This window comes from Delphinapterus leucas, chromosome 1, assembly GCF_059928025.1.
Source record: "Delphinapterus leucas isolate spDelLeu-1000000601 "Yukka" chromosome 1, BTC_Dleu_Yukka2, whole genome shotgun sequence".
Taxonomy (NCBI): Eukaryota; Metazoa; Chordata; class Mammalia; order Artiodactyla; family Monodontidae; genus Delphinapterus; species Delphinapterus leucas.
The window spans coordinates 135,019,580-135,042,228 of NC_143129.1; the positions used below are offsets into that span (position 1 = coordinate 135,019,580).

Below are 22,649 nucleotides of genomic sequence, written 5' to 3' on the forward strand. Positions count from 1 at the left end.
CATGCCCATTTATTCAGTCTCATGTACCAGGTACTGTGTTGGGCACTGGAAAGGAGTTGGTGAACAAAACAAATAAGATCCCTTTCAACAAGGACCTCACAATCCAATAGAGGATGATAGAGATTTGACAGAGTTTACAAGTGTAATGTTATCAAAGAGGAAGTATGAGGGCTATGGAAGCAATTAAACAGAGCAAAATGGCTAGGCTGGGGGCTCCCAGAAAGCCTCCTATACCCTGTTAACTCTTAAATCTACGTTTCTAGTCCTCAGTTCCACATATATCCACGTACTTATTCACACATGACCAAACATAACTCACAATCTTCATCCTCTCCCTGCCATTCCCCTAAAATCCCAACATTGTTCAGTTTCCTTTATTCTCTATTTCAGTTGCTAGCATCACAACGCACAAATCAGAAACCTGGGAGTTACCCTAGACCCTATCTCCTTTAACTCCCACATAAAAGGAATCCTCAAATTCTACCCTCCAAATAGGTCTTGAATTCATCCTCTTTTCTTCATTCTTCTAGCTTTTTTTCTTTTTCCACAATGACAATAAAGCGATCTCTCAAAAACAAAAGTTTAATTGTGCCTGTTTACTGCCTAAAATGCAATCATTTGGTATCACCAATGAAGCCAAGCCTCAGCGCAGTTATCATGTCCTACCAGGCCACTTTTTTTTTTTTACCATGATCAAGTTTGGTTTATTTCAGGAATGCAAAATTAGTTTTATTTTAAAATAGCAATCAAGGGTATATGGGGACACGTGCACACACACAGCCAATTCACCCTGTCACACAGCAGAAACCAACACAACACTGCAAAGCAACCACACTCCAACAACGATGTAAAAATAAATAAATGAATAAATAAAATAGCAATCAATAAGTCGCCACATTACCAGCACAGAAAAGAAAAATCACAGAGTATCTTAGTAGATGCAAGAAAAGATATGTGATAAAATTCAAAGTCCATGCAGGATAAAAATTCTTGGCAATCAGTGGAAAAGAAGGAAACATCCTTTATCTGTTAAAGAATGTCTATAAGGAACCTACATCAAAATTAACGGTGAAAGCCAAAACCATTTACTCTGAGATAGGGAATAAGATAAGGGCTCTTGTCTCACTAGTTTTATTAACATGGAATGAAGGTCTTTGCCAGTGCAGTAGGACAAATGCAAGAAGTAAAAGACACAAGGGTTAAGAGGAGAGAAATAAAGCCTGTGTGAATGATACGTTTGAGTGTGTAAAAAATTCAAACGAACCCAACAAAGAATTAGAATATGTAAGTTTACCCAGGTTGCCTACCAGGCCCTTTTGATCTGACACCAGCCTCAGTAACTGCCACACTTCCCTTCCCCACCACATTTCTTTATCCTCTAACGACACTGAGTTGTTTGTAGCTCCCTAGACCGCAACTTGTTTCAAGCATCTATATGTTACACATGTAATTCCCCTGCCTACGAGATCTCTCCCAATATCTTCAGCCACTCAAACCTTTTAGTTGGCTTTCAAATCCAGCCCAGAGGGTAATGCATCAGGATCTCCAGGAAGCATTCCCTGATGTTCTCTGCCAGTTAGAGTTAACCCTTGTTTTATTATACCTCTGTATTTTGAACATTGAATGGATTATTGCACACATCACACTTTATTATAATCTATTTGTTTAGATGCCTGCTATCCTATCAACTGTGAGCTCCCTAAATTGCTAATGAATATATCTCCATCAGCTACCATAGTGCCAGGCACACAGTAGAGGATCTGTAAGTGTCAACTGAATGGATGAATGTATACATGCATAGATTAACTAGTACGTTTTAAAACTGACAACTTCTTATTTTCCTTCCCTCAGGTATCTGCATTTGCACAACCCAAATAAGACATTTGATGGTAGAATTTAGATAACATAATGAAGCAAATTTAAAAGTCCAGGCAGTAGGAAAAAGAGGTCATTGATTCTCTTCTATAGCTTCTTCCACTTCTTTGCAAGGCCATAAATTCTCTAAAAAAAATGTCCAATTTTCTCACATTGACTCTGTGGAAGTGAAAGATGTCACTCTACAGAGAAAAGGCTATAAGGGATTTGGAGATGAGTTCTGTTTCCATTTTCCTACCAAAATTTTAATATTCGACGATTGGTCCCAATCCTTTCACAAGTCACAATTTTATTTATCCTTTTGCCATTGCTTGCTCCATTAGTTTATTATTGGGACAAATTTGATGGCAAGCATGCAAAAACTTTTTTCCTTAATGTATCCTATTTTAATACAATTATTTCTTCTTATTTATAACAGAGAGCTCTGGTTTTAAGGTCACAGTTTATAACTGTAGCCATCCTTTATTAATCTATTAATTATTATCTGTTTCTTCAAACACCACCATAGCTCCTGAAATCCAAGGCAATGTCATTTAATACAATTACTGAGTTTCTTCGTTGTATTATTCTAGTGGGTGATTTTGGCTTTGTAGTATACATCTTTAACTTAACAGTTACCATGAAGTGATACTGGTCTCTTTGTCTATAATCTAAAAACTTTACAACAGTGTACTTCCATTCCTCCCCTCCCAACCTTTGTATTGTTGCCATGCATTTTATTCCTACATGTGTTATAACCTCTACAATATAGTGTTATTATTTTCACTTTAAACAATTATCTTTTAGAGATCTGAATATTAATAAAACAGTCTTTACACACATAAAGACAACATCTGGTATTCTTCACTTTTTTGTGTAGATCCAGATTTCCATCCAGCATCATTTTCTCCGTGCTTTATTAAAGGACTTCTTTAAATACTTCTTATAATGCAGGTCTGATGGTGATGAATTCTTTCAGCTTTTATATGATTGAAAAACATCTTTCTTCACGCTCATTTTTAAAGGATATTTTTTGGTGGGTAAATAATTCTGTGGGATTTTTTGAGGTATAAATGACATAACATTATATTAGTTTCAGGTGTACAATTAATCCAATATTTGTATATGCTGTGAAATAATCACTGCCATAATTCCAGTTAACATCCATCACCATACATAGTTACAAAAATTTGTGGGGCGGGGGGGGTGGATAAGAACTTTTAAGATATACTTTCTTCACAACTTTCAAATATGCACTATAGTATTATTAATTATAGCAACCACGCTGGGAACTTCCCTGGTGGTCCAGTGGATAAGACTCTGTGCTCTCAATGCAGGGGGACCGGGTTTGATCCCTGGTCAGGGAACTAGATCCTGCATGCATGCCGCAACTAAGAGCCTGCATGCCGGAACTAAGAGCCCACATGCCACAACTAAAGATCCCGCATGCAGCAATGAAGATCCCATGTGCCGCAACTAAGACCCGGTACAGTAAAATCAAACAAACAAACAAACTATAGTAACCATGCTATACATTACATCCCCATGACTTATTTTATACGGAAATTTATACCTTATGACTCCCTTCACCCATTTCGCCAACCCCTATCCCTAGCCTCTGGCAACCACCAATTGTTCTCTGTATCTATGAGCTCATGTTTTTTGTTTTTTGGTTTTTTTAGATTTCACCTATAAGTGAGGTCCTACAGTATTTGTCTTTCTCTGACTTATTTCACTTAGCATAATGCTCTCAAGGCCCATTCATCTTGTCACAAATGGCAAGATTTCATTCTTTTTTAAGGCTAAATAATATTCCATTGTCTATATACACCACATCTTCCTTATCCATTCATCCATCAGCAATCACTTAGGTTGTTTCCATGTCTTGACTATGGTAAATAATACTGCAATGAGCATGGGGGTGCATATATCTTTTTGAGTTACTGTTTTCGTTTTCTTCAGGTTAATAGCCCAAAGTGGAATTGCTGGACAAATGGTAGTTCCATTTTTAATTTTCTGAGGGATCTCCATACTGTTTTCCAGTGGTTGCACCAATTTCCATTCCCACTAACAATGCACAAGAGTTTCCTTTTCTCCACATCCTCTCCAGCACTAAGTTCTTGTTGTCTTGATAATAGCTATTCTAACAGGTGTGAGGTGATATATAATTGTGGTTTTGATTTGCATTTCCCTGATGATTAGTGATACTGAACACCTCTCCATGTATCTGTTGGCCATCTATATGCCTAATTTGGAAAAATGTCTATTCAGATCCTCTGCCAGGTTTTGTTGTTTTTTTTTTTTCCGGTACGCGGGGCTCTCACTGTTGTGGCCTCTCCCGTTGCGGAGCACAGGCTCCGGACGCGCAGGCTCAGCGGCCATGGCTCACGGGCCCAGCCGCTCCGCGGCATGTGGGATCTTCCTGGACCGGGGCACGAATCCGTGTCCCCTGCATCAGCAGGTGGACTCTCAACCACTGCGCCACCAGGGAAGCCCCTCTGCCAGGTTTTTAATCAGACTGTTTGTTCCTTTGCAATCGAGTTGTATGAGTTCTTTATATATTATGGATATTAGCCCCTTATCAGATATATGATTTGCAAATATTTTCTCTTATTAAGTAGGCTGCCTTTTCATTTTAATGGTTTTCTTTGCTGTGCAGAAGCTTTTTAGCTTGATGTAGTCCCACCTGTATATTTTTACCTTTGTCGCCTTTGCTTTAGTGTCAAATCCAAAAAATCATCACCAAGACTGATAGGAACAAGCTTACTGCCTATGTTTTCTTCTAGGAGTTTTATGTTTTCAGGTCTTATATTCAAGTCTTTAATCCATTCTGGGTTTATTTTTGTATACGGTGTAAGATAGTGGTCCAATTTCATTCCTTTGCCTGTGGCTGTCCAGTTTTCCCAACACCGTTATTGAAGAGACTATCCTTTTCCCATTGTATATTCTTGGCTCCTTTGTCCTAAATTAATTGACCATCTATGTGGGGGTTTATTTCTGGGCTCTCTATTCTTTTCCATTGATCTATGTGTCTGTTTTCATGCCAATACCGTACTGATTACTATAGCTTTATATTACAGTGTGAAATCAGGAAGTGTGATGGATCCAGTTTTGTTCTTCTTTCTCAAGACTGCTTGGGTTATTCAGGGTATTTTGTGGTTTCATACAAATTTAAGGATTATTCTATTTCTGTGAAAAATGCCAATGGAATGTTTGATGGGATTGCACTGAATCTGTAGATTGCTTTCAGTAGTGTGGACATTTTAACAATATTAATTCTTCCAACCCATGACAATGGAATACCTTCCGTTTGTCTTCAATTCCTTTCATTAATGTCTTAATAATTTTATGGTGATCTTTTTTTTCTTTCAGCAAGGAAAGAAAAGGTGTTGCCCCATGGTCTTCTCATTTGCATTGTTTCCAATAAACATGCATCGTCCTTATCTTTTTCCATCTAAATAATATGCCCTTTTTGGGGGGCACTGTTAAGATTTTTCTCTTTATTACTAATTGCAAACAATTTGATTACAAATGTACCTTATTGTAGGTTTTTTTGTGTTTTTGTGCTTGAGGTTGGTTAAACTTTGGGGATCTCTGGGTTTAGAGTTTTCATCAAATTTGGAAAAAATTCAGCCATTAATTCTTTAAATATTTTTACTGTACTACTTGCTCTCTCTTACAGAGACTCCATTACTCCATTAGGACTCTTGAAGTTGGCCCAAAGTTGACTGATACTCTGTTCATGTGTTATAGTCTTTTTTTCCTCTGCTTCATTTTTGTTGTTTCTGTGTATTCACATTCACTAATCTGTTCCTCTACAATGTCCACGCTGCTAGTTAATCCCATCCACCCATCCCATTTTTCATCCTGGACATTGTAGTTTTCACCTCTAAAAGTGTGAGTTAAGTATATTTTAATATCTTCCATCCTCTATTTAATATGTTCAATTTTTACTATAAATTCTTGTACATATGAAACACAGTTATAAAAACTGTTTTAATGTCCATTTTCATTAATTCATCTGCTTCAATTCTAGGTCAGTTTTGATTGATTGGTTTTTCTCATTATGGGTTGTATTTTCCTGCTTCTTTGCCATATCTGGTAATTTTTAATTGGATACCAGACATTGTAAATTTTTACCTTGCTGGGTACTGGAATTTTTTGTATTCATATAAATATCCTTGAGTTTTGTTCTAGGTTGTGGTTATCAGGAACGGGCTTGATCCTTTCTGGTCTTGTTTTTAAATTTTTAGTATCGTTAATCTAGAGTCAGTTTTCTCCACTCTTGAAACAAAACACTTCTGAATACTCCTTCTAATCAACCACCAGTTATGCTGTCTATCATCCTCACTGGTAGGAACAGCACCATTCCCAGCTGTAAAGCCTTCGTCAATATTTATAACATTGAAGTTGTACATAACCTACAAACCCAGTAATTCACTTGTGGAGAAACAGTTGCAATGTATATTAGAAGACAAGTAAAAGCATATTCATTGCAGCATTTTTTAAAATGCTGGAAAAGTTAAAGCTTCCTAAATGCCTATCAGTAATGAATAGATTTATCGATGGTAATAAATTGACAGGACAGAATGATATGCAGTAGTTTAAATCAATGAATTAGAGCTATAAGTATCAATGTGGAAAGATCCAAAAAACAAAATAGAGGTTAAGAAAAAAAAAAGCAAGTTGCTAAATGAAAAAATACAGTAGAATGCCATTTACATTTAGCTTTTAAAAACACCACGTACAACACTGTTAACTTTACATATAGTAAAATTTCAGGCATTAGATGGGATGCCTTGGCAAGAAACAGCTCCATAATTTCAATGGCTTAACAAAAGGGGTTTTTTTTCTTGTTGCTTTTCATGCTGCATATCCCATGCTGAAAGGAAGGAAGGAAGGAAGGAAGGAGGCTTTGCTCATTATAGTCACTCTGGGACTATGTTTAAAGAGGTTCTATAACCTTCCTCAATCACTTTAGCAAGTGGAGGGGTGAGCAGTGAATCACATGCTAGCTCTGAAATCTTCCACCTGGAGGTGGATACATGCCATTTCCACTGCACTTCATTAATCGAAAAGCAAATCACATGTCCATTGGTAACTTCAAAGAGGAACAAGGGAGCACTATCTTACCTCATGACCAGAAGAAAAAGAAAAAGAATTTGTGAACAGCTCTAATGATTACCACAATTAATCATTAGAGGGAGGGAGGAAATGGAATCAGAGAGGGGTAGGAACTTAATTTCATCTTTAACTATAATGTCTTTTTTACAGTTTTTTTATAAGTCAGAAAAAATAAATGCAGAATTCCTGACCATACTATCAGAGGTATTCATTCAGTAGTACTACATTAGGGCTCTAGCATGTATGTAATATTTTTAAAGACAAAAGAATACTTTAAAAAAACTTTTTAAATTGAAGTATAATTGACAAATAACATTAGTTTCAAGTGTACGACATAATGATTCTTTTTTATTGGCCAAGCCACATGACATGTGGGATATTAGTTCCCCGAACAGGGATTGAACCCACACCCCCTGCAGTGGAAGCACAGAGTCTTAACCACTGGACTGTCGGGGAAGTCTCTCATAATGATTTGATATTTTTATATATTGTGATATAGTCACCACAGTAATTCTAGTTAACATCTGTCACCATACATAGTTAAAACTTTTTTTCTTGGGATGAGAACTTTCAAGATCTACTCTCTCAGCAACTTTCAAATATGCAACACAGTATTATTAACTGTGACAAAGAGTCACCATCCTTATATATTACATCCCCAGTACTTCTTTATTTTATAACTGGAAGTTTGTACTTTTTGACTTCCTTCACCCATTTCATCCACCCCTTACAAAAAACATTTTAAAAGCATAAAATACTTCAATAAAACATTTGCTAATTTGGGAGTCGGTATATATATAATGGTTATATCATCCTCCATACATTTTCTTATTTTTTTATCATCTCAAAGAGATGTTTTTAAACATCTACATATCGTATGTACACAAAGAAAATAATCTAGTTTAGGCTTTTAATCTCACAGATATAAAACTAATGTGCAGAAAAATTAAACGATTTTCCCAATTTGTATAACTAAAGGTCAAACCACATAATTTACTAAGTCCAGTAATATATTATTAAAACTGAAGGATACTTAACATATAAAAATCACTCATTAAAATGTTACAACATAAAAAAAAAAAGTTACAACATATAACATTAGAACATTCATTATAAAAATTCATAAAGCTGTAGTAATATTATATTATTTATTTATATTTTGAAAAACCAATGCAAATTCATTATTTTGCCTAATTGTTTATTGAGGTATAGTTGATTTACAATATTATATTAGTTTCAAGTGTACATCATAGTGATTCAAATGTTTATAAATTATAAACAGGTCTATCCATGTGTTGCAAAAGGCAAAATTTCTTTCTTTTTTTATGGCTGAGTGGTATTCCATTGTACATAGTACCACTTCTTTTTTATCCATTCATCTCTTGATGGACACTTAGGTTGCTTCTATATCTTGGCTATTGTAAATAGCTGCTATGAACATTGGGGTGTGCATGTATCTTTTTGAATTAGTGTTTTCACTTTCTTCAGATATTTACTCGGGAGTTGAGTTGCTGATCATACGGTAGTTCTATTTTTAGATTTATGAGGAACCTCCTTACTATTTTCCATAGTTGCTGCACCAATTTACATTCTCATCAATAGTGCCCAAGAGTCCCTTTCTCCACATTCTTGACAACATTTGTTATTTGTACTCTTTTTTATAAGAGTCATACTGACAAGTGTGAGGTAATATCTCACTGTGGGTTTGATTTGTAGTTCTCTGATGATTAGTGATGTTGAGCATCTTTTCATGCGGCCTGATGGCCACCTGTATGTCTCCCTTGTAAAAATGTCTATTCAGGTCTTCTGCCCATTTTAGTTGGGTTGTTCGGTTTTTTGACATTGAGCTGTACGAGCTGTTCATATATTTTGAATATTAATCACTTACCAGTCACATCCTTTGCAAATATTTTCTGCCATTCAGTAGGCTGTCTTTTCATTTTGTCAGTGGTTTCCTCCTCTATGCAAAAGCTTTTAAGTTTAATTAGGTCCCATTTATTTTTGCTTTTGTTTCCTTTGCTTTAGGAGGGATATCCCAAAAAAATATTGCTACAATTTATGTCAAAGAGTGTTCTGCCTATGTTATCTTCTAGGATTTTATGGTTTGCTGTCTTACACTTAGGTCTTTAATCCATTTTGAGTTTAGTTTTGTGTATGGTATGAGAAAATGTTCTAATTTCATTCTTTTACAAGAGCTGTCCATTTTTCTCAGCATCATTTCTTGAACAGACTGTCTTTCCCCCACTGCATACTCCTGCCTCCTTTGTATTGGATTAATTGACCATAAATGTCTGGGCTTACTTCTGGGCTTTCTATTCTGTTCCACTGATCTATGTGTCTGTTTTTGTGCCAGTACCATATTGTTTTGATTACTGTAGCTTTGTAGTATAGTCTGAAGCCAGGGAGCATGATACCTCCTGATGATCTCAAGATGGCTTTGGCTATTTGGGGTCTTTTGAGTTTTCATACAAATTTTAGAATTATTTGTTCTACTTCGGTGACTAATCCTATTGGTACTTTGATATGATGGCATTAGATATGTAGATTGCCTTGGGTAGTATGGTCATTTTAGCAATATTACTTCTTCCAATTCATGAACACTGTATTATCTTTCCATCTGCGTCATCTTCAATTTCTTTCATCAGTATCTTAGAGTTTTCCGAGTACAGAGTAAATCTCCTTAGATTTATTCCTAGGTTTGTTTTTTGTTTTTGTTTTTTTGATGTTATGGTAAATGGACCGTTTTCTTAATTTCTGATAGTTCATTGTTAGTGTATAGAAATGCAACATATTTCAGCATATTAATGTTGTATTTTGCAACTGTACTGAATTCATTGATGAATTTTTGGTGGCATCTTTATAATTTTCTATGTGTACTGTGTGTCACCTGCAAACAATGACAGTTTTACTTCTCTCTTTCCAATTTGGATTTCTTTTCTTTCTTTTTATTGTATGACTGCTGTGGCTAGGACATTCAGTGCTATGTTGGATAAAAGTGGCGAGAGTGGGCATCCTTGTCTTGGTCGTGTTCTTAGAGGAAATGCTTTCAGCTTTTCACCATCGAGTATGATGTTAGCTATGGGCTTATCATATGGCCTTTACTATTTTGAGGTTTGTTCCCTCTGTCCCTACTTTGTTGAGAGTTTTAATCATAAATCGATGTTGAATTTTGTCAAAAATTTTTTCTGCATATATTGAGATGGTCATGATTTTTATGCTTCAATTTGTTAATATGGTTTATCATATTGATTGATTTGCAGATATTGAACTATCCTTGCATCCCTGGGATAAGCCCTGCTTGACCATGGTGTATGATCCTTTCAATGTATTGTTGATTTCAGTTTGCTGATATTTTGTTGAGGATTTTTGCATCTATGTTCATCAGTGATATTGTCCTGTACTTTTCTTTTTTTGTGGTGTGTTTGGTTTTGTTATCAGGGTGATGCTGGCCTTGTAGAATGAGTTCAGAAGTATTCCTTCCTGTGCAATTTTTTAGAATAGTTTGAGAAGGATAGGTGTTAACTCTTCTCTACATGTTTAGTAGAATTCACCTGTGAACACATCTGGTGCTGGACTTTTGTTTGCTGGGGGTTTTTTGTTACTGACTCAATTTCAATGCTCTGGTAATTGGTCTGTGCATATTTTCTATTTATTCCTTGTTCAGACTTGGGAGACTGTGTATTTCTAGGAATTTGTCCATTTCTTCTAGGTTGTCCATTTTATTGGCATATAGTTGTTCACAGTAATCTCTTATGATCCTTTGTTATTTCTGTGGTGTTAGTTGTAACTTCTTTGCCATTTCTGATTTTATTGATCTGGGCCCTCTCTCTTTTTTTCTTGATGAATCTGGCTAAAGGTTTATCAATTTTGTTTACCTTTTCAAAGAAATAGCTCTTAGTTTCATTGATCATTTCTATTGTTTTCCTAGTCTCTCTACTTCATTTATTTCTGTTCTGATCTTTATGATTTCTCTCCTTGTGCTAACTCTAGGTTTTGTTTGTTCTTCTTTTTCTAGTTCATTTAGGTGTAAGCTTAGGTTGTTCCTGAGTTTTCTTGTTCCTTGAGGTAGGCTTGCATCTCAGTAAACTTTCCTTAGAATTGCTTTTGCTGCATCCCATAGATTTGGATTATTGTGTTTTCATTTGTCTTCAGGAGTTTTTTAATTTCTTTTTTGATTTCAATGATACAGTGGTTGTTTAGCAGCATTTTGTTTAGCCTCCACATGTGTGTTTATGTTTTTTTCAATTTTTTTCTTGCAGTTGATGTCTAGTCTCATAGTGTTGTGGTTGGAAAAGATGCTTGATATGATTTCAGTTTTCTTAAATTTACTGAGACTTATTTTTGGCCTAGCATGTGATCTGTCCTGGAGCATGTTCCATGTGCACTTGAAAAGAATGTGTATTTTGCTGTTTGGGGATGGAAGTCCATTAAGTTCATTTTGTCTAATGTGTTGTTTAAGACCAGTGTTGCCTTATTTTCTGTCTGGATGATCTGACGAATGATGTAAGTGAGGGGTTAAAGTCCCCTAGTACTATTGTGTTACTGTCAATTTCTCCCTTTATGTCTATTAATATTTGCTTTATTACTGCTGTATTTTCTTCTTGGATTGATCTCTTGATCATTATGTAATGTCCTTCTTTGTCTCTTGTTACAGTCTTTGACTTAAAGTCTACTTTGTCTGATATAAGTATTGCTACTCCAGCTGTTTTTTGATTTCCATTTACATAGAATACCTTTTTCCATCCCCTCACTTTAAGTCTGTGTGTGTCTTCAGAACTGAAGTGAGTCTTTTGTAGGCAGCATATGTATAGTTCTTGCTTTTGTATCCATTCACACGTTCTATGTCTTTTGATTGGAGCATTTAGTCCATTTACATTTAAAGTAATTATTGATAGGTATGTACTTATTGCCATTTTGTTAATTGTTTGGGGATTGTTTTTGTAGTAAATTTTTTGTTCCTTTCTTCTTTTGTTCTCTTCCCTTGTGATTTGATGACTAGTGTTATGTTTAGGTTTCTTTCTCTTTCTTTTGTGTATATCTATTACAGAATTTCGGTTTGTGGCTACCATGAGGTTTTTATGTATAAATCTCTATATTATTATTTTAATTTGCTGTTTTAATTTCAAATGCATTTTAAAAACCCTGCATTTTACTCCCCTCCCCCCATTTACTGTTATTGACATCATATTTTACATCTTTTGGTTTTGTGTACCCCTTAACTACACATTTCAGATATAAATGATTTTACGACTTTTGTCTTTTAACCTTCCTGTTGTTGTGTTGGTTAGATTCTGACAGGGCAGGCTGCAGTGCTGTGGTGGTCCTGAGGCTGGTGTCTGCCCACTGGTGGGAAGGGTTGGGGTCCCGGGGATCCCAGGGCTAGTACCCGCCCACCAGGAGGTAAAGCTGGGTTCTGGGGCTTGGCTGGCTAACTGATAGGCAGAGTTGTGTCCTGGGGTCTCTGGCTGCAGGGCCCGGGATCCCAGAGCAGGTGTCCGACTACTGGTGGGTGGGGCTGGGTCCCAGGATATCCAACTACAGGGCCCTGGGTGTCCTTGAGCTGGTTTTAGCCCACTGGTATGCAGGGCCGGTTCCTAACACAGCTGGCTGCAGAGTCCTAGGTGTCCTAAAGCTTGTGAGATTTCCTGGTAGGTGGGGCTGCTTTCTGGGGAAGCTGGCTGAGGGGGCCAAGATGTCTCAGTGCTGGTGCCGGCCTGCTGGTGAGTGGGCTGGGTCCTGCCATGGCAGGCTGCGGGGCTGCGGTGGTCTTGGGGCTTGGGTCTGCCCACTGGTGTATATGGCTGGAGCCCAGGATGTCCTGGGGCTGGTACCTGCCCACTGGTGTGTGAGGCTGGTTGAGAGGCTACAGCCAGCTTGCTGGTGGGCAGGGCCAGAGCCCAGGGGGGTCTTGGGGCTGGTACCTGCCCACTGGTGGCTGGAGCTGGGTCCTGTGGTCTCCGGATGCAGGGCCCTGGGGTTCCCAGGGCTAGTGCCTATGCACTGGTATGTGGAACTGGGTCCTGGTCCCTCTGGTTGCTATGGGCTCAAGGGGTCTTAAGGCAGCCTGGCCGCTGGTGAGTGGGGCTGTGTCCCCACCCTGTTAGTTGCTTGGCCTGATGCATCCCAGCACTGACCCAGCAGGGCCAGGTCAGGCACTAATAACCTAGAGGGAGGATTCCAAATGGTGCTTACCAGCACCAGCGTCCATGTGGTAGAATGAGCTCCCCCAAATGGCTGCCACCAATATTATATTAATTTATGTGATTAAAATTTAGAATAATATTACCTTCAGAAAATAAATTAAGTAACATATATATAATTTAATGCTTAAGAATTTCAGAGATTAGCTTAAGAATAAAAAGACACTTAGGTTTTTTGCTCTATAACGACAACCTGCAGAATTAAAATCAGACGCTTAGAACAGAAATCTTACCTGTTCGCTTATTTCTGTCCACATAACAATACTTTAACTCATAGTCTTGTAATAAATCATGAACTTCCTGAAAGAGACAAAACATGAACTCAATAAACACATGAATGCAGTTAGTAGATGATCCAGCTGTAGCAGCCGAGCACCATTACCATCACCATCCCCCATGTAAAAAACTCTTCTATGGATCTCCATCACTTATTTAAATTAAAGGCATTCAGGCCCACCAGATACGGCACCAACCTACCACTGCAAATACATCTTCCAATATATCCCTACACATGCCCATATTCCTGCTCAGATGAACACTCATTCTCTCATGAGTATACCATGCACAATCCTCATTCTGAATTACGCTGACACCTCGATCTAGCATGGGGCAAACATACCACTACAGCTCCCAAACTTCATCTAGAATCACATGCTTCCTTTGAAATCCCAGCTCAAATGTTCTTCCATGAAGATTTTTCCAATTCTTTTCCACAGAACATCACCTCTCCCACCACTATGCTAACAATGGTCATACTTTATTTATGCCTCTCTTACACAAATAATATGAAATGTTTCTACTTGTGTTCTACATACTGAGTTTTTAACAAGTGTTACACCTGTAGATGGTAATACCAGCATGTAGAAGAAATAAATATAAATTAAAACCTAATTTAGAGATCCCTGGGTATGAAAACAAGTAACAACCACCAAGGTATGGTATGTAGTCCAATTTATTTCCCCTTGGCTCCCCAAGATGTTTAAACTGGCTTTCTTGTTTGTTCAGTTTCTATTACTAATCCAGTCTGAACTTTTAAACTGTGATATCATAACTTCCATCCACCTGGGAAAATACAGTATATTTCCTCTGTATTTCTCCAATCCTTTCTGTTAAACTGATAATACTTGAGTACAAGAACTATATTTATCTGTATATTATATATATTGCTTTGAGCATACTAGGCACTCACATAAACATTAAAGTGAATATAATTTATTTTGTCACTGACTTGATATTAAGCCTTGAAAATTTTACTCATAATATACAACCGATGTAGTTATTATTTTTTAAAGGAATTGAACTATCACATAAGTGGACATTTGGACCCCAGGTGAGACAGTGGTACAGCCAACCTGTTCTATATTACAAATGAATACACTAAACAGACGTAAGCGCTAGGATGTTAAGTTTGCAACCTAAACTAATTAATTCAGTAATATAATAATTCTTATTACTGATATTTTTATAGTTAACATTCATTTAGTTTTTACTAGGTAGCAGAACACTGAACTTACTCCTTTCATTAAAAAATCAGGAAACCAGAGCAGAGCAAATTCAAGTAACTTGCCAAAGCTTACACTCAGTAAGTTGCTGAGTATAGATTCACCAGTTGGCTTGGTTCTAGGGACAACACTCTTACCCTCTATGCTATACTGCCTTATTTCTTCCAGGATTAACTGAAATAGTATACTACCACAGTTAGTTATAAAACCAACACCACAATGTCCGAATAAGTGATCATATGGAAATGGAAAATAAGTAAGAGGACAGTTACAAGTTGAGAAACATTTTCTCTTTCAATCTTTCAATCCAACGTAAGGGAGTGGGGGAGACTGATATAATAGGCAAAGTATAAAAATAGTGCTGGGTGAAACAAAGACAATCATCTTTGAGATAAGAAAGATAAGAAAGGTAAAGGTGATAATTTAGTATTCTTTATCAGTAAGTCAATATTAGAAATGTTTTAAAATATATATACTTATCAATTGTGCAAAATATTGTTTGATGAATTACATAGTAATATGATCAACATACAGATTAGTTTATATATTACTGCTATGGTAATTTTTTGTCTTGTAAGCTTCAATATTTTCTTGAACTTAAACAACAGTGTATTGCTCATTAAGTAAACATAACTCTCTCAGCAGCATACCATATATATTTTGCCAATCAGCTAATTTAATATTATACTTTATATAGAAGGTGACACAGTTTTGTTTGAAAGGATCCAGTGTGTGCTTTTAGTTGCACAAACTTTAATCTCTCATTTCACTAGTTAACAGCTGTCAAATGCCAGATAAAGAAAACATGATACTGCTCTTCACTTGATCAAGTCTCCGTAAACAATTGACATGTTATATTACTCATTTAGCTAACAGAACCACCTAAGTTTTCAAAGATGCATTTTGCAAGTTGGAAATTTTATTTTTAAAACACCCATATTTCTAATCATAGCTTTCCTATGTATCAGACGTGGAATACAGATTTTGCCAACTGGGAAACTTTACAAAGCTTCCTGCAAAGAAAAAAACAATTATTTTTCTCCATGCCCTGGTTGCCTTGACCCAGGCAAAAGTGGGTCACCCCTCAACTTGAGCCTCGGCAAGTTGGCCAAATTAAAAACTTAAAACCTGAAAGAGAGTCCTAACAACCATTTGCCAAAATTCTACTGTGCTCCACACCACACAAAACCAAAAGGACTAAAATTATGTCTCCCTGTTCTAATCTAGTTTTATGACACTTTCAACTTACAAGCTAACTTTAAGGAATGAAGTTGCACCTTTGATGCAAATACTTTGTCCTCTGACTAGCAATATCAGTTACACATTTCTTACAGTAAGATGAGCTCATCGAAATTGGTAATTGTTAGATAGCTTTAGTAACCTATTTCCAGACCCGATTCACCATCACCCCCTGGAATTAAATGAAAAGTTTTCCACATATGAAATGTTTTCTGGGGAGAGGTTTAATAGCTTTCAACTCAAAGCAGTTTGTTAATAACCCCTCAAAAGTCAAACAACCATTGTTCTAGCTGGTGTGGACTTCCTCCTGAATGAAACCCAGCCTTAGTTTTAAACTTGAATCACACTGTCTTCCAAGCCCTTTGCAGACTTATGTTCTAAAAAGGGCTTTCATAGATTAAAGCACTTTGCTTTTAAATTCCACTTTTTTGGAATGAAAAAAATATTTTTATTTATGTTCTTTTAAAATTGTAAGTGATTTGATAATACAAAAGGATTATCTGTAACATATATTATGAGGCATAATAATGAAATAAGCACCCAGGAGCTCAACACCAAACTTAAAGACTAGGACATTGGCAACACTGTTCCACCTAACTATGCCTTCCTGCACTAGCCCATCCCCCATAGCTGGAGTCCTCAGGCAGCTTTGTATCCCCAAATAATACATTGTTTTGGTTTGTTTCTGAGCTTTATAAAAATGGTATTATGCTATTTTTAATCTTCTTTGCCTTGCTTTTTATACTCAATATTATGTTTCTAAAATTCACTCATGATCCACATGGCTACTGTTCATTTATTCACTATGGTTTAACGTTCCGTTCTGTGATTTTAGTATGGTTTACATATCTATTTTTCTATCAGTGAATATCTGATTTGTTTCCAGGTTGTTGCTATTTTGCTACTGTTTGCTATTAAACTACTGTCACCTTCTTGTAAATTTTACGTATCTCCTGGTGTTCCTGTGCAAAAGTTTCTGAAAGTGGGAAATTCCTGGGCTATACGCACTCAAAGGATCGTCTTTACAAGAAAGGGCCAGCTTCTTTACCAGAAAGATTGTTACAGTTTACATTCCCATCGATGGTATATGGGAGTCCTTACAATGCCTGGTCTCATCAGACACTTAAATTTTGTCAATTTAGTGGATAGAAAATCATACCTCCTTGTGCTCTTGATTTGCATTCCCTGGATTAATAAGGCAGGGCATTGTGATGGTTAGTTTTGTGTGTGAACTTGGCTCCAGAATCCAGTTCTTAAGTAATCTACGTGTTGCTGCAAAAGTATTTTCTAGATATGGTTAATATCTACAATCAGTTTACTCTAAGTGAAGGAGATCACCTTGGATAATGCAGGTGGGCCCCATCTAGTCAGCTGAAGAGCTTAAGAGAAAAATCGAGATATTCTGGAGAAGAAATCCTGCCTCAAGACTGTAGCATCAACACCTGCCTGAGTTTCTAGCCTGCTGGTATACCTCACAGATTTTAGACTAGCCAGCCCTCACAATCAATCAATCAATTTCTCTATGTATGTATATAGTATAAATACATATTAATATAAATTTTATATACGTTTCTCAGAAGAACTCTGATACAGGTATTTTTCATATTTGTTTACCATTTATTTCCTCTTCTGATAAACATTTACTTATCTTTATTGCCCATTTTTCTATTGTTTATATTTTCTTTTTTTTTTTTTTTTTTGCGGTACGCGGGCCTCTCACCACTGCAGCCTCTCCCGTCGCGGAGCACAGGCTCCAGACACGCAGGCCCAGTGGCCATGGCTCACAGGCCCAGCCGCTCCACGGCATGTGGGATCCTCCCAGACCGGGGCACGAACCCGTGTCCCCGCATCGGCAGGCGGACTCTCAACCACTGCGCCACCAGGGAAGCCCTATATTTTCTTTTATTGACATGTAGAATTTTTAAAAAATATTTTGGATACTAATTCCTTGTTGGGAAGCATATTATATATGTATTCCCCTAGTAAGTGGTCTGTCATTTTATTTGTGGGTACTTTTGGTAAAGAGAAGTTTTTCATTTAATGAAGCCAAATGTATCAGCTTTTTCCTTTAGAATTTGTTTTTTGTGCCTTAAGAAATCCTTTCCTACCCAAGGTCATACGATAGTTTGTCTTCCAAAAGTTTTTAAATTTTTTTCTTTCACTTATCAGTTTTTAGTCAGCTGGAGTTAGCCATATTATTCTAGCCATAATTTCCAGTTCAATCTTGAATAGAAGTGATTCTGGTATTGCTCCTAACCTCAAAGGGAAATTTTTCAATATTTCACCATGGAACATGATTGCTTTTGGTTTCTCTAGATAATCTTTAAGTTTGAGGAATTTGTATTCTATTCCTGTTTGCTATGAGTTTTTATTATGAATGGGTGTTAAATGTTATCAAATGCTTTTTCTGCATCTACTGAGATGACTTAAGTCCCATCTTCATGCCAGTGATCTCCAAATTTTTATCTCCACCTCAAATTTCTCTCCCGGACTCCACACCTATACAAGCTACTGCTTGCTCAGAACTGCATTTGAATGTTACACACCAGATAATACTGTTTTGGGCCCAACACAAAGCCCATCATATGATACATTTCATGGTACTGGCTGAGTAAATGTCAGTGTCAATTTTAACTTGGCTAAATTTTTAACAGCTTTCAATACAGCTGTTTTGCTGGAAAGTCCTTTTGAATACCTACTCTTTGCCAGGGGAACATTTTGACTTGGCTTAAAAAAAAATTTAGTAAACTTTCAGCTTTTTTATTAGCAGTATAATAATTTATTGAATGTTTACTTTCTCTCAGGCCCTTTATTGAAATAACTTTGTTTAACCCTAACAAACCCATGATATGGATTTTAAAGCTGGATGTTATTATCGATTTTAAAGCCGAGGATATTGAGGCCTAGAGAAGGGACTTGTATAGACAGTATGTAACGAATCTGGGATTCAAACCCAGGTTGACAGACCTTAGAGCAAACACAATGAATACTATATCTTAAGTATCATCAATACAAAAATAAAACCTATGAACTATTCATTTCCATCGCATTCCTAATGCTTACTGCATCACTGACCTCCTAACCTTAGGACAGAGATCAGGCTAAGAACAAAGTTTGGGAGATAAAAACAACATAATTTTACTTTTAGACAGCTAGAAATCTGAAAGCATCACTCCCTTGTTTAAATATTTCAATGGATCCTCATTTACCTTAAAAAAAAATCCAAACTTCCTTAAATGTCTTACAATCATCTGGTCCTACTTAATGTGCTAGCCTTATATTGAATCACTACCCCTCTCAAACTCTACGCCTTAGCCACAATGCCCTAACTCTTGGCCATGCTTTTTCTTTTTTTTAGGACTTGATATATCTTGTTACTACCACTATGAATATTCCTCACGTCTCCCTCTCCCTTCCCCTAGTTAATTTCTCTCTCCCTGGTTTTCAGCTTAAATGAGTTTCTCTAAGAAGCCTTTCTGAATCTCTCAGGTGTGGAGTAGGTATCTTTCTTTTGTGCTCCCATAGCATTTTTTACTTTTTCCATCGCAACACTTATAGCACCTATCATCACTGCTTATATCTGTATCTTCATTAGATTGTAGGCTTATTGATAGCAAATAGCATGTATCTGGCCTTGTTCGTAAAAAAGTCTCCAACATTTGGCAAAAAGCAGGCCTTGAATATTTGTTAAGTGCATGAATATTTGTTTCTACATATTACCTTTAGCAACTCCAATACAGTATTTTTTCTAAGATTATTTTACAATCTGAACATAAACCAATGTTTAAACTGCTCAAAAAGAAAAAACAATTACTCTCTTTACACTAACCTAATACATAACTCACTTCTTCTTTAAAATATTTACATACCTCAAATTAATGAATATTATATATCTAGCAGTAAGAGGTTCTCCTTGAGCAGTTCTTGCTTATAGATATCCCCAGGAGATATATTTACATAACCATGACTCCCAAAGAATAATCCTACAGAAATCACCATCTCCTCTTCTCTGACACAAATGTTTTTTCTTTCCAATAACACCCGGATGTAATACTGTATTCGTTTTCCATTGCTGTGCAACAAATTAAAGTGCTTAAAACAATCCCCATTTATTATCTCTCAGTTCTGTAGGTCAAAAGTTCCGGCAGGCTCAAATGCATTCTCTGCTTAGGGTCTCACAAGGCCTAAAATCAAGGGCTGAGGCAGGCTGGGCTCTTATCTGGAGGCTCTTAAGAAAGAATGCACTTCCACTCATTAAGGCAGTTAGCAGAATTCAGTTTCTTGCAATTGTAGAACTGAAGTCCCCATTTTCTCGCTGGCTGTCAGCTGGGGACCACACTCAGCATCTAGAGGCTGCTCTAAAATCCTTGTATGTGGCCCCCCTGCATCTTCAGACCCAGCAACAGTGCATCAAACCCTTCTTGTGCTTCAGATCATCTGACTTCTCCCTCTGCTACTAGCTGGAGAAAACGCTCTGCTTTTAAAGGGCTAGTATGATGAGATATGGCTTACTGGGATAATCTCCCTTTTGATACCCCTAAGTCAACTGAGTAGTAACCTTAATTATATCTGCAAACATCCCCTTCTGTCATGTAATGTAACAATCACACATGTGATACCTTATCACATTCACAGTTCCATGGATTAGAAATCTTGGGGGGCCATTTCTAAATTCTGCCTGCCACGACACCACTAATAATAGATATCACTTACTGTACCCTTACACATATTTCACACAAAATATCTTATTTCATACCACAGGTTTCAGAGCTCAAGCAAGGGGAGGAGGACATCTGCCCAGAAGGAAACTCCAGCACAGAGAGTCAGAACTCAGGCAAGGTGAGGAAGCCTTCTGGCCAGTGGAACAGCCCAGTACAGAAGGATGGAGCTTATATTGGATGAGGTGGGTGTCTGCATGCGGGAGGGCACAGTCATCTGCAGGGGTGATGGGAGATTGATCACTTAAAGGAGGGCTGTTCAAATAAGTAAATATATTAAGGACAATGAACACCGGGTTTCTCACTGTCAGAAAAAAAAAAAAAAAAGTAACAAGCATGGAATGGGAGAAAACTAGAAAGAACTCTACGGAGTTAGACTGCAATTTGATATATCAGTGTGAACTCATTCCTTTCAATAGACAGACAGATATAGGTGTAAATACATGTGTGTACACACATACATACACTCATATATTCTCTAGCTCTGCCTACTAAGAGGAACGGACAGCAGTGATATCTCAATGGCAATGAGTACATCTAGTTCCCAGATCTTGGCTTCTTAATAGTATTTTCCCCTAAAAGAAACTAGGCTTTGTAAGAGTCATCTAGGGCTGCCATAACAAAATATCATAGACAACAGAAACTTAATTTTCTCACAGTTCTGGAAGTTAGAATTCCAAGATCAAGGTTCTAGTTGATCTGGCTTCTGCTGAGATCTCTCTTCCTGGCTTGTAGATGGCCACCTTCACCCTATGCCCTCACATGGCCTTTCCTTGGTGCTTGCACACATCGGGGTTGGGCTGGGGGTGAGGCACACAGCAGAAAGAGAGCTCTCTGGTGTCTTTTCTTCAATGACAATAATCCTATCAGATCAGGGCTCCACCCTGATGACTTCCTTTAAATTTAATTACTTCCATAGAGACCCCGGCCACACTGGGGGTTAGGGCTTCAACATATGAATTTGGGGGAAAACAAGCATTCAGTCTCTCATGAAATAGATGATTCAAGAGCTAAAGCACAGAAAGTAAAACAGAAGCTGCAACAGCGTATTGTGTCAAAAGCAAAGGGAAGTGCTCAGTGAGTGACAGGGACATGTCAAAAGTACACAGGACCAGTAGACAAAACACAGAAGCAACCTAAGTGTCCATCAAAAGATGAATGGATAAAAAAGATGCGGTGTGTGTATACATATACAATGGAATATTAGCCATAAAAAATAATGAAATTTTGCCACCTGCAACAACATGGTTGGACCTGAAGGGTATTATGCTGAGTGAAATAAGTCAGAGAAAGACAAATTCTGTATGTTATCACTTACATGTGGAATCTAAAACATACAACAAAATATGAATATAACAAAACAGAAACAGACTCACTGATATAGAGAACAAACTAGAGATTACCAGTGGGGAGAGGGACACGGGAAAGGGCACAATAGGGGTAGGGGATGAAGAGGTACAAAGTACTATGGAAAAAATATATAAGGATATAATATATGACACAGGGGAATATAGCCAATTTTTTTTTTTTTTTTTTTGTGGTACGTGGGCCTCTCACTGATGTGACCTCTCCCGTTGCGGAGCACAGGCTCCGGACGCGCAGGCTCAGCGGCCATGGCTCACGGGCCCAGCCGCTCCGCGGCATGTGGGATCTTCCCGGACCGGGGCACGAACCCGTGTCCCCTGCATCAGCAGGCGGACTCTCAACCACTGCGCCACCAGGGAAGCCCGCCAATATTTTATAATAACTTTAAATGGAGTATAATCCATAAAAATATTGAATGACTATGTTGTACCCTTGAAACTAACATAACATTGTAAGTCAACTATACTTTAATTTAAAAAAAAAAAAAAGACCTTTCCCTTAAGTGTGTGCTAGAATTAGTGACTTGTTTCTAAAGAACAGTGAATGGGGAAAATAGTATCTTTACAGAGGAGTGATGTGGCAGACATCATCTTAAGGAAATGATCAAGGTTAACATCACCAATGAAAGCCATATTGATGTCATGTAC

General features: G+C 37.2%; 1 protein-coding gene across 3 annotated transcripts in view; it reads right to left on the reverse strand.

Annotated features, from left to right (window-relative positions):
• RAVER2 (ribonucleoprotein, PTB binding 2) overlaps nucleotides 1-22,649 on the reverse strand; it is a 116,565-nt gene that overhangs the window by 70,017 nt on the left and 23,899 nt on the right. For all 3 annotated transcript variants that reach the window (XM_089921476.1, XM_022581225.3, XM_022581224.3), the window contains exon 2: nucleotides 13,412-13,478. In XM_089921476.1, coding sequence (XP_089777602.1) covers nucleotides 13,412-13,478 — 67 coding nt within the window. The remainder of the gene's footprint in view (nucleotides 1-13,411; nucleotides 13,479-22,649) is intronic.